The sequence below is a fragment of the Cryptotermes secundus genome, unplaced genomic scaffold (assembly GCF_002891405.2).
Source record: "Cryptotermes secundus unplaced genomic scaffold, Csec_1.0 scaffold461, whole genome shotgun sequence".
Taxonomy (NCBI): domain Eukaryota; kingdom Metazoa; phylum Arthropoda; class Insecta; order Blattodea; family Kalotermitidae; genus Cryptotermes; species Cryptotermes secundus.
Genome location: NW_019739952.1, coordinates 1,119,084 through 1,132,372, shown reverse-complemented (window position 1 = coordinate 1,132,372; position 13,289 = coordinate 1,119,084). Strand labels below are relative to the sequence as shown.

Below are 13,289 nucleotides of genomic sequence, written 5' to 3'. Positions count from 1 at the left end.
TCAATTCCTGCAAGAGACTTAGTCATGTTCCATGTCTAAACCTCTCAGGGCACAATTACAGATCATCACAACTAACACTCCTGTCAGCAAACCTGTCAAAATAATACATTCCTCTATGTCACATCCATCTAGTTACCAAGCACAGAAATTATGCATAATATTGTTGCAGAAATTTTGTTTCAGTAATAATTACACTACTATTTTGCAATTAAAATTCTTTTACTTAAAATTTTCTGCTTTAGAAATAATCACCAAAATAATGGTAATTTACAGTTCACAGTACATAATGAGGAGATTTTTGTGTCAGTAAGTTACTGAATACTTCCTTGCTGAGGTGGACAAAGTCTTTCTACATATAAAATGTTAAAGCTATCCCTATAACAGGCTGTGAAGGCCCATAGGGCTGTGAGATGTCAAGGCTACCACATTTTCTAGACAAATGGCTCACAGATGGCAGAAAGGTTGTCAGTCTTGCGCGCCAGCCACCCTTTACCCCCGAGGAAGATTCCTGGCACTCATTTCAGTTAGAGCCTGAGCTGACTGGAAGGATTAGGTCAATTCAAAATTCAATGGCCTCATCAGGAACTGAACTGGTGACCTTCCTGCTTGTAGCATAGTGCCTCAACCATGCTACTACATGTCCCATATATAAAGCATAAATTTAATATATTACAAAATATTACAAATTACAAAATAATTCTTAGTAACACGAGACACCATCCATCCACTTAAAGTGGAGAAGTGGAGTTGTTGAGTATTACAAATTAACAGTTATACTCAACGACTCCACTTTTCCTCTTTAAGTGGATGGATGGTGTCTCATGTTACTAAGAATTATAATTTTGGTCCAAATCAGGCACTAGCATCACCATTTTTGAACCTGGTTACAGTAAACACTCCAATATATAAAACGTGTAACTTGCCTTGTACTTTTATGCCTGTGGCACCAACTGAAAGAGAGACTGGGTGGATCTCAAAGGCATTCCGTATAGGGTGGTACTGGGGTTTGAACCCTAGTGATCTGCTTTAGTCAACGTCATGCCACATAAGCATAATAATTATGGAGAGCAGGCTACAATAAATTACACAGTAAATTCCAAAACAAGGCACTGTAACAATATCAGCATGAGTGCTGTACTGGCAGTTCTTCCCATGTACCAATCTAACATGAACACACACACACAGACTTCTGGAACTAACTTGAAATGCTTTCACTTCATCTGCATCTATACTCTATATTTTTGTCCTGCACTTTCATTAGCACATGATACCAACTTACCCACAGCTACACAACTTACATGCACTTTCTGATCAGTGAATTACATCTTGGCAATATGCTTTACTTTCTCTAGAGGTTACCAAGACATCTGGAAGTGGCCACCTCTCAATTTATGTTACTATTTTTAAGAATTTATAAGACAGCACAAGATATTTAGGTCAATTCAACTAGTGCTGTCAACATCAAATTTCACTGTGTATGTTTCTGTAGAAGCCATCTGCTAGAACTTAAGGGGTCCCATGAATGAATCGGGATTCTGGGCTTCTATGATTATAATTACTCCATGTTATGGACTCTGGAACCGCATTTCTTACTGCAAATTGCCAGTCATTTTGTAAGCATTAAGATGATAGACATATGCTGTTCTAAAGGCAGGAGATATTCAACCAAGAGACACAACAACTGACAGCTTTAGTGTCCATGAAACATTTATGCCATTGTGTATGTGTGTGGAGCATACTCATAAAGCTTTCATCAACATGTGGTCAAGAAACAGGACAGAATAAGACAAAGTCAAACCCCCCAACTTTGCTGTCACATTTCATACTGAAGAGAAACGTCATGCTGCTTGTGAACAGACTTAGAAAAAACTTTGTATTGAAGATCTGAGTCTAGAAAGTAAGTTTAGTTTGCATTACCTGCTAATCATAGTAGTCTAAATGATGTAAACAGAGTTATATCAAGGAATCCTTCACATTACTTTTGATTGGTCATTAAAATAAATATTTCATTTCCATATTTTCTGATAATATGGCTGCATTTTGGATAACAGTCATCATAATTTAATATCTAACTACTGAAAACTTTTCATTTCTAACAATTTGAAATGGGCATGGAATGCATTATTCTTTATAGAAGACACTCAGATTTTCACAGGAGTGAAGATTTAAATGTTGGCACCCATCTTCCTCACTACAACAAATGTCATAACCCAGAAGATTGCAATGTGAATTTCTCTAATTTATTTGTTGTTTTCAAAGTTTTCCCCTGTTAATTGCTTTAAGTGTTCTTTAATGAGCCATATATATCATTTTGATATTTCTCATACAAAGATCATTGCTACACAGCAATACACTATGTAACGCTTGTAGGGCATTTTCGGTGAAATAATTTAAAACACAATTGACTTTGCATAGTGCATGCATTATCAAATTTACCTGAATGGATGATGATTCTGAAAGTATGTCAACCTCATACCAGGGAACATTCAGTCATCCATCCCTTAGTTTGACACAGGTTAATAGCCCCATAGGTAGGTGTGCCTCTCACTGAGTAATGATGCTGGATGACACTGACATTCTGTTATGTCTCTGTCTCCATATAAATGACAATTTTTGCACAGAACTGGCATAACTTCTGGTTTTTGTTCTTTCCACCGTTGGATGTTTGTGTCATGAGACACTGCATATTTAATCACCACAGTCTTAAAGTGTAAACCATAACTGAAATGCCTGATATATGATTCATTCTTCCCTTCCACACTAGCATGTCTTCTCTTCACATGAGCTGCCAATTTTACATCGAGGGACAGTCACATCAGAACAGAATCTTCAAATATCATAAACCAGTGAATTTGCATTTTTGTATCATAACACTGGTGGTAATTTGGGCAACCCTGTAGCAGCTTCTGTCTCTGAAATTTGTCTCTTTATTCCTTGCTCATCTCATGGCACGATACTGTGAACTGCGCCATGAAAATGCTAAAAAAATTAATATGGATTAAAATTATCTAAAATATGTGTAGCATTCAAACTGATGAATACCTGTAGTTTTGTAATCCTTAAGGGGGAAATTCATCCTCCATTCGGGCAAATACAATATTAGTCCCCTCTGACTTGCACCAGTGTGCAAAGCAAAAGTAGTTATCAGAAAATCATCGATGTTCAACAATTAAAAATTAACATTCAATCCAAGTTCAAGAAATATTTTCCTTGATGAATCAGTCTAAAAAATTCATGACATGTACACGCTTATAAATACGTAAAGTTGTCACTGAGCTTAACTGAGCACCATGTCATGAAGTTGCATGAGAAAAGGAAAGAAAGCTCCACACTGTTTTAACCTCAGCAATACATGGAGGTCAGCTGTCAGCTTCATGTTGTGGCCAGTTTATAGAGTGGAATCCAACACAGTCTCTCCAAAACCAAAACATTTCTAGTCCCCATGTCCACAGAACACCATGTCTGATGAGTCCTCTGCCCAACAAAACCAGCCTAAGCTTGTTGCTTACCATCAAAAGGAAACATGAAGATAATTCTACCAATATCTTCATCCTACAGACATTCAAGCTATTTCTGAACCAGAGCAATGGTTAAAATCTTAAACCTTTTTAATCTAGATAAATGTTAGTACTGTAACATAAAATATGAATTTACTTTAGACAGATCAGTGTATGTAAACTGTTCTAAACAGGATATGTAGTTTGTAATTACCATGTCATTTTACATGTCAAAGCAGGGTTTATATTTGGTTTATGAACAAATCTGTCCATCACGTCTCATTAAGTTACACATATCATTCTGAAGTAAAGAGCTTTCTTTTCTGGCTGTAACCAAAAAATAGCTCATAACTTTGAAATACATCCTACATCTTGAGCACATTTACTTTATTTCTGAAGGAGAAAAAAGGAATTAACTTTCTTTCATAGTGTAAGAGCTCATAACGTGGTCATTTTACATGAATGAAATATCACAATGACAAAACCGGCTACTTTTGAGAGTAGGAAACCTCAGTTGCTCTGTCAGCATCATTTGGACCTGAAGCATATTATGTGATGCCATGTAGAGAAACATACCCAAATTAAGTAACTCAGCATACCATTTACCTCCTGCTGATTAAGCTCACTGTGAAGATGTGTGCCCTTCCAATAAACCTTACGTTCGCTAATCATGCCTTCCTTCTGCATCTGCCACTTAAACTACTGAAGTCTTAATTTCATGACAAGCTCTGCAGATCAGACTGCTATCATTACACAAGATTCAAATACCATGCATGAATACTATTTGCCTTGCAGAAGCAGACTCAAGCCAACAGACAGAGGCCTGGAGCAGCAGAGGTAGGGGAACTCCACAAACTTGCTCACATCCTCAAACCCTGTGCTCACGAAGGACTGTCTCCAGTATCTGAATTCTGTGCCTGAAGTCTTGGAACTGAATAGTTCTCCACAACACTGCCAGTAATGCCACAATGCACTGAGACTCCAAAACTATTCTCCACAGTAATGAATGAAGGATGCTGTATCTGTTCTACAGTTCCATTTGGAGTCTTTACATTGCAATCTGGAGGGGAATTGGGTGTCATCAGTGCCGAAGGAAATGTAGAAGGAGGATTGAATACAGCTTTGGGTGGTATTGGAGGAGGGGCTGGGAATGACTGAGTGCGAGGAGAGATGGTTGGTGGGGAGATGTTCATGATGTTGGCATGGTCTCCACTTGCCACCCGCCGATGTGTGGGGAGATCAAAGTCTTCATATGACAGGTTATTGAAATTGTTGCTGATACTGCTGCTTGGTGTTTGAGAGAACTCTGAGTAGCCTGAATCCCGAAGGTCATGACCATCACTGTTTGACTCAGGAACTTCTGATGTGGAGGACTCCAGGCTGATGTCAATCACAGAGTCAATGTTGAGAACTCCTGATGATCCCTTCAAATAACAAGTAAGTTTTCTTTACAATGGCCTACAATTACTTTGAATTTTTTAAGTACTGCTTAATTATTATTTTCCATTATCATAAGTCAGAGTTGGAAGAAAACTGAAAGTTTTAATTCAAAATTAAGAACATGTTTACCCATATGGATTACAAAATTATATTCATTTTATGGCTTTTTGTATATCTTGCACTCCTAAAATATCTGGGATATGTCATAATGTTATATATAAGTCTACTGCTTTAACATCTATGTTGACCATCTAAGCAGTCAATTCTTATTTCTTCTGAAAAATGTGATGATCTGTCACACATAAAACATCTGTAAAATTATGAAGAAACTGTATAAAATTGGAGATTCTGCTTCAGAAACATATAAAACCAAGATGACATAGCAACTGCAAATAGATAGTTCACAAATATATCTATTTACCTTCTTCACCAGTCGTTTAGGAGGTGCTGGTGGTGTTTGGCCAGTATCAATGAACAGGCTGGTGTTGCGCTTATCAGGTGCTAAACACAGAACACAGTGCATGTAATTTATTTCTTTAGATTATTCCTAAATGAGAAGTTTATAGTCACATCCATTACATTAAATACGTTAATTTTTGTAAGGGGTTCTAGATAAAGAAAAAAAGGTAATTACTCATCAGTTTCAATAATGGATTTAATTCTGTGTATAATAATAAAAAGTAAAAGTAAAGTAAAGCTATCCCTGTAACAGGCCATGAAGGCCCATAGGGTTGTGAGACGTTGAGGGTCCTACATTATCTAGACAATCGGCTCAAAGATGGTGGTAAGGTTGTCAGCCTTATGTGCCGGCCGCACTTTACTCCCCAGGAAAATTATTTAATTAATTCCTGGTACTCAGTTCTGTTAGAGGCTGAGTCAACCCCAAGGCCATAGGTCAATTGAAAAAAATCCCGTGACCTCATCGGGACTTGAACCCGCGACCTTCTGGCTTGTAGCATAGCCCCTCAACCAACTACACTGCCGCATGCCCCTCTGTGTACAATAATAGCAATACTAAATATTAATTAAGAAAGCTTTAAGTTAGTTGGCATATTACTATGAGTTTCCTCCTCCCACCTGATGGTACACATGGACACGTGACTGTGTCCAGCATGTGACACCATCTGATTGCTACGAAGTTCCTTAAGGATCAATACAGTACTTTCCAAATGACAAAGAAAATGACAGGAAACAGGACAACCACGAAGAACCCCAGTCAGGATGGATACTACCAGTTGAGATTCAAACCAGGTGTCTCCTGAATATAAACCATATCCTGCTGTACTAAAAAATGTCTGCTTCACCAATAAACTTTTCTGCTGACATAAATTTAGACCCTTGCAAAAGTCAAAATTTTGTTTCTAAATGAAATATGAAACTTTCTCATAACACTCCATAGATCTTAACCCACCCCCTAAAATATATGATGGGCGCAACAGTGATACATCTGCACAAGCCACAACAATGTATGTATTTACACTGGAGTTATTTCCTCTACTGATACATAGGATAACATGCACCACTTTACAGATGTACTGAGTGTGAATCACATTTGGGAAGTCTCTAATGTGACTTGCTACCCTTACAGGTATTTTTATGAGTTCCTTCAGTCTCTCCAAGCAAATTCCATGACAGACTTAAACACAGTCGATGGGTGCTTCCTCTCTCGCTCACTCCTAGTTCATAATCCATAAGCATGCTACTTAACATCAGCAACTGATACAATACAATAAAATAAAAGAATAAGTAATCACAACTTCAGTGCAATGGGAAACACAAAGAAAGGCACTGAAAAAGGACAATTGTTTTAGGTTAATTTACAGTATCAAAACTTCCCATGTTATGACTTTGCATGAAGCCTTGATATGCTTAAGTGTTTTATGAACCCTTAACTATTAACCCCTGGTAAATATGGCTCAAGCTGTGAGAAACACTTTGGCAAGGAGCCCCTACTTCAAAAAAAAAGACAAATCTTCTTTACACTTGCTATGAATATTATGCCACTAGAAATCATTCCACCTGTGTACTACATAACTTTCAACCATCAGTAATGTTAACATAGTGGGTGTACTAACTCCAGATTTGGAAATGACAATTACAATTAATTTCAGATCCTTAAGTTTTGTATAGTAATATGTCTTTATAAAATATGAGAAGTCTCTTCAGCTAATTTTCTTGTAGACTGGAAAACAGCCACATGGTGACTACATGGGATACTAGCTTTCAGTTTGATAATAGTAACTAATGCACAATTTGATCTAGTATGTGGAATTTGATATGAATAAAGACCATAACCATACACATAAATTAGATATGAGATAGAACAATTATAAACAAGAGAATAAAGTAAAACTCTGAGGTTATACCTAACAAATTTAACACAGACAAGATTTGTACTGTTGAAAATTGTGCACAGAAATGGTTCCCCAAATAGCATAATTATTAATTTATAGTTCACTGTTAGTCTTGCCATATATAGAGAGCAGCATTTACAGGAAACACATCATAAGTTCTTCCCACAACTTCTTGTTTCAAAAATATCAAGTCACATAAGCAGAAGAAGAAAGAAGGAAACAACAATTAAAAAAACTGTTTTATGTAAATTTTGGTAAGAAAAGGTTACATTCAGTATGTTAAGTATTATAAATTCAAGACCCATATTTTATCAAGTTATGGCACTAAGGGAGAGTCTTCTAACATTTATAGCATGCAGAGTGGTTAGTCTTCTTCTTTACTGGTGCTGCAACCCTGTGTGGATCTTTGCCTCCTACGTGGTAACCTCTCACTCTGGAGGATTTGTAACATTAAATTTTTCTTGGGTGGGGTCATTAGCCCCATGCTTAGCCCCCAACATGGAGGACTAGGGACTATATTTCATCTGGATCTACCAGGAGCCTACACTCCCACTAGCATAGCTCTCCTGGTCATTGAAGCATAAACCTACCTTCCGCAGTAAGGTGGTAGTCAGAATGGTTAATGCTTTATATAAACATATGATTACATATCACATTCCCTTTATATTTTATGAAAAACTGAACTTCCAGCTTGTGGTCACGAATGTAACATTTTGTCTATGGAAACAAAGGGTATGACTCATAATGGGGTTTCCAGGAACCACTTGCGGAAGAATTGTATACTAGGATTCAAAATGAATAACAGGGACTCACTTTGTCCTCTGGGGGGAAGTGGTGGAGCCTCTTCCACACTGGACTCAGACCAAGAGTTTCGTAACTGTGGTGCATCTGGTGGACTCCCTGTGTTGACTGCTGCAGATGGAGTGAAAGAGAATGGTTTGCTGTGGGAACGCTGATGTGTGAGTTTGGGTGGCCTAGGAACTGGGCTACTGTCAGAATCGAGACACTCGCTGTAACAAAACAAAATGTAACCTGAAAATAAGTGACACATAAGATATTGCCAAATAAAAGTGGGTCAAGTCTTATTGTTGCAGAAAGAGTTAACTAACAAAATCTGTAGTGAAAGGTTTAACTCTAGAAGTGACAGTCACTCACATGCTCAAGAAATTCCCTGCTTTTATGAACCTGAAAATTGTTTACTGTGCTCACAACCTACCATTGCACTTTGTCCTGAGCTAGGTGAATCCATTTTAATACTGCCCTTTCACATGTCACAGGTCTCTCATGTAGTCTCTTCCCTTCAGAGTTTTTGACTGAAATGTATGCATTGCTCACCTCATGTATATGCTGCATGTTCCTTCAGTCTCATTCTTCTATATTTAACCCCTCTAACAACATCTAATGAACACTATATATCATTATGCTCCACACTGTGGAATTTTCTCCAGCCTCCTGTTACTTCTTCTTCTTTTGGTACAAATATTCTCCTTAGCAATCTGTTCTGATACCCTCTCTAGCCATGTTCTTTCTCAGGATAAACTATTTTTACAAACATAAAAAATAACAGGCAAAATTAGAAAGTTTTCAAGAGGTTTCCCCATTAAGGTTCTGCATGTACTTCTTCCTTTACTTACTCATGGAGCTGAGCCCTTCTTGAGGAGCTGCCAATTCTGCAGCTACTCAAGAATTTTCCAGCATTTTATGGAACCCAAAGGTTCATTACTGTGTTCAGAAGAGCCCTCCACGGGTCCATATTCTGAGCCAGATCAGTCCAATCGATACCATCCCATTCTATCTCTCTACGATCCATCTTAATATTGTCCACCCACCTATGCCTTGGTCTTCCCAGTGGTCTCTTTCCTTCTGGCTTTCCCATCAATAGCCTACATGCATTCCTCTTCTCTTCCATTCGTGCTATATGTCCTGCCCACCTCACCCTCCCTGACCTGATCATTCTAATTATACTTGGAGAAGAGTACAAGTTATGAATGAAGCTCCTCATTATACAGTTTTCTCCAACCTCCTGTCTCTCTTCGGTCTAAATATTCTCCTCAACACCCTGTTCTCAAACACCCTCAGTCTACGTTACCCCCTTAATGTCAGAGATAAAGTTTCACACCCATACAGAACCACAAGCAAAATTATAGTTTTTTATATTCTAATTTTTATGTTTTTTGACAGCAAATCATGTATGTTTATCCCATCATAATTTCCTTGATTTTACCACCCTGACAGTACCATGGGAAGTTCATTATGCAGATCACTGTGAAAATGACATTTGGATTAATTCATAGAAACAAACTGGTATAGAGTTATTAATCTAACACAGATGGCCTTCAACTTGTGGCCTGAAGGCCAAATAACGCATATATTAGATCATGCCCTCTTATCTGAAAACATCCAAAACAATACTAAAGTTGGATATGAGGGCTAAGTATACTGATCAGAATTATATGATGTGTTGCATGCTATACTTTAGCATCTTCTGAGACATAACCTCAAGATGTCAGGATGGGAAGAAAACTAATGTACTCGTACATACAAATGCATGACACACACACTGAGAACACTGGTTACAAAAGTCTCAAATGTAAATCACTGCACATAGTAAAAAGAACAACTTGCCGTGATGATCGCATGACAGGCAGGGAGGAGTAGTCATTTCCTCCTCGTGTTGGTGTCCTGGCCAGTGTGTCAGAGTTAGCAGTCATCGTGTAGCCTGCAGATCGTGGTCTAGACTCTCTCTGCGGAATTGGCGGAGGAGGGGGCAGAGTAAGGGACTCTCTGTGACTACTGGGGTAATGCATGTTGCCATTCATCCGTTCCAGTAGCTCCTTCACACAAGACGTCACATTACATCACAGCAACATGACCCACAACAGACATTACAATAGTTATGACAGACAAAAAGCAGGTCTTATTCCACATTGCTAATAATATATGTGGGGAAAAAAATATGTTGTGAAACTGTAGCCAGACTAAATAAATGCCAATATTTAGAAATCAATCATGCCCTTCATCAATGAAACTTCTTTTTTTTAACCTCATTTTTATGAAAATATTTTTCAGGAAGGGTTTAAATCTGCAATATACCCTATATGGAACATATAAATACAGAGGACTCTCATTATAAGTAAATAATCTGGACCATGACATGACTGTTGTTAGTGAATCCACTTATAGCAAGCCCAAAATTTCCATAAGAGTTTATGTAATTAAGCTTTAATTGGGACCATGACACAGGAACTGCAATACATACCTATGGAAAATACCTGTTAAATATTCTATATACATAAAAAATAGAAAGGAAAACAATTTAAATTTGTTTATGACACCAAAAGTCACACTCATACCTATGGAAAAGAATATGTGAAAGGATCATTTATGTATTTTGTAATGGCAAAATTTAAACAAACAAACAAACAAACATTTTCTGTTACCTTCAAATGTAAAGAGGTTAGGCTTGCTTGAATGGAAGGTGGGTAGGTTGCTGGTTAATGGTTAGCCACAAAATGAAGACACAAAAAACTACGTGGATTATCCACTGCCATCTCATCATCTTCCACCCCAACAGGTGTCTGGAGAGTAGAGGGTTCTGCTTCAGAGTCATTACGCTCTTTTCCCATGACTAATCTTTCTTGACTGATTGTCTAAAGAAGGACTCAAGAGTTGTTTGCTTCCCCCATGTAGCTTCTCATTTAATATTGTCTGAGAAAGTGAAAGCAGGTCCTTTATTCCTTGCTCAAACTTTGCTGCTCTGCCATGAAAAGGATCATTATCTTTAAAATAATCAATAACAGTGGTGTAGTTATCAGCTTACAACAGAAACAAAGAGACTGTGTCACTTGAGTGAGCAGCATTGAGACAGGGGGTTGGAAGGCATTGGAGGACTGTATGGGAAATGATTTGGTGTGCATTGCCATGGCAACCACATAAGTCCAGGGACCTTTTGTGTGTTTCTTCAATTTCTTGGCCACGAAAATTTGGGAACATTTAAAGAAGACTTGTATAGCAGGGACAGCCTGTACCAGCTTTCTAGTAATAATAATTTTTTTGTTTGGTCCAAGTGAAAAGCAACAGTATAATTACCATTGGTTTGCTGTAGATGTCTTCTTCATCTGTACCCTGCTCTTCTGTGCTGAGCAGATGTCCATATGCACTGCTACTAGATGCTGATGATCTGTTACTGGGGGTCTCACTGCTGCATACTGTCAACTGTTTTTTCTCTGTAGGCAGGGGAGGCAATGGTGTGCTGCAAGACAAACCATGAAGTTTGCCTCTATGACTCTTCCTTACAGGGATGGCAAACAATAAAATTATCCTGAAGGTAAGCTAAACATCAGCTAATATTTCAAAGTGTTATACTTGAGTGACAGTGGATATCTATATGACTAGTATCACAGATTATCTTATTTATGACACTCTGATTTACATTTTCCTACTGTAGCATTATTAACTAATGCAGTACTAAATTTTCTTCATTATTATCCCTTTTCAATAAAATGTGGTTCTCAGCAGTTACTTCTGAGTGACTGAGGACTGAGTGACTTCCCAATTATTTCATTCTGATATATGTTACATTTCTAGAGGAAAGTATCCAACACAAACTGAAGGCTTATCATTATTTTCATATTATTTCCTTCTTCAAAAGATTTAGTGCACTTCTTCTGCTTCTAATTACCATGGTATTCTAATGTAACCTTTCAACATCTATCATCCAACAGGAAGACTTTTACTGGAAATACCACTGAATCTTCTAATAATTAAATAGTTAGTTTGAGTGTTTAACTTGAAGATTTTTTGAAATCACATAATGAAATCATCTAATTAATTTCCAGACATATTATAAGTACATTGTGTAAACATGTTGACAGTCTGTCATGAAGCCATATGGGGGGCTGGTAGTCAGCTAGGCTTCATGCTTTCTAGACCTTGGTACTAGACTTGGCATTATACTTGGGCTGCTTTATCAGAAGACAAAAGGCTCCTGTACACAGTGGATGAAGGTGGTGCTCTCTACAGTCACTCTAGAGACAGTGATGGTGACCTGAAAAATTCTTACTCTTGTGAGGAATGAAACCCCAGGCATCCTGTTAGTACCTAGTTACTGTGCTCAATGAGCTATCTGAAATAACTATGGATATCATGACACTCAAAATTCAAAACTTTTCAAACACATTACAAAATGTCTTCACCTAACATCTCTCACAACAGCACTTCAAAGTTGGTTCTACAGCATGACGGAAAGTGAGAGGTATGGAATGAATGTACATAATCTCAATTTCCTGCATTTTCTTCAGCAATCTGACACAAGTCATTATACTTGTTGCACTATTCACACCAATTTCCACATAAAATGTAATGAAACCAGTCCTTTAATCAATGAATTATCATAGGTCCAACATGTTTCAGCCCATATGCCATCTGCAAACACTTCATCAACATCCTGCATCATTTGGTTTTAAAATAATATTTTAAATGAAGACATCTACATGATTAAATCTGAATAATTTGTATATAACACAGGCCAACAGCTGTTTTGGTGCCGGGGTATCTGGCTGATTTCATATGAATTTGATGCCCTGAATTCAAATATGGCATTAGTTTTTGCCTAGGAGCTCAAATTTTTAAGATATAACATTTTGGTGAAATATACGTTACACTATTTTAAGTTAAATCAGTGGATCAAATAAAAAAACTCAACATGGAATTTTTATTACTATATTATAATTATATTTTTATTTTATTATATTAAATACAAAGATAGAGGAAAAAATCATCGACTATATATAACAGTCAAACCAACTATAGTCACGGAACACTACGGAAGCTTCTTTTTCGTGACTTTCTTGAATGTATTTTAGAACAGTCCCTTTTTAAACTCCAGCAGTAATCTGCCATCATGTGTGTATCCCATCTTCCTTGGTAGCGGTCCTCCATAGTTTTAATATCCTGGTGAAATCTTTCACCTTGTTCCTCACTGGTGTCTCCTAAATTT

General features: G+C 37.4%; 1 protein-coding gene across 2 annotated transcripts in view; it reads right to left on the bottom strand.

The window, feature by feature from the left end:
* Nucleotides 1-501: 501 nt before the first annotated feature.
* LOC111872119 (dedicator of cytokinesis protein 3) overlaps nt 502-13,289 on the bottom strand; it is a 284,561-nt gene continuing 271,773 nt past the window's right edge. For both annotated transcript variants that reach the window (XM_023865697.2, XM_033754538.1), the window contains 5 exons: nt 11,381-11,543; nt 9,917-10,125; nt 8,105-8,301; nt 5,359-5,438; nt 502-4,921 (listed from right to left, as the gene is read on the bottom strand). In XM_023865697.2, coding sequence (XP_023721465.2) covers nt 4,379-4,921; nt 5,359-5,438; nt 8,105-8,301; nt 9,917-10,125; nt 11,381-11,543 — 1,192 coding nt within the window. In that variant the 3' untranslated portion in view covers nt 502-4,378. The remainder of the gene's footprint in view (nt 4,922-5,358; nt 5,439-8,104; nt 8,302-9,916; nt 10,126-11,380; nt 11,544-13,289) is intronic.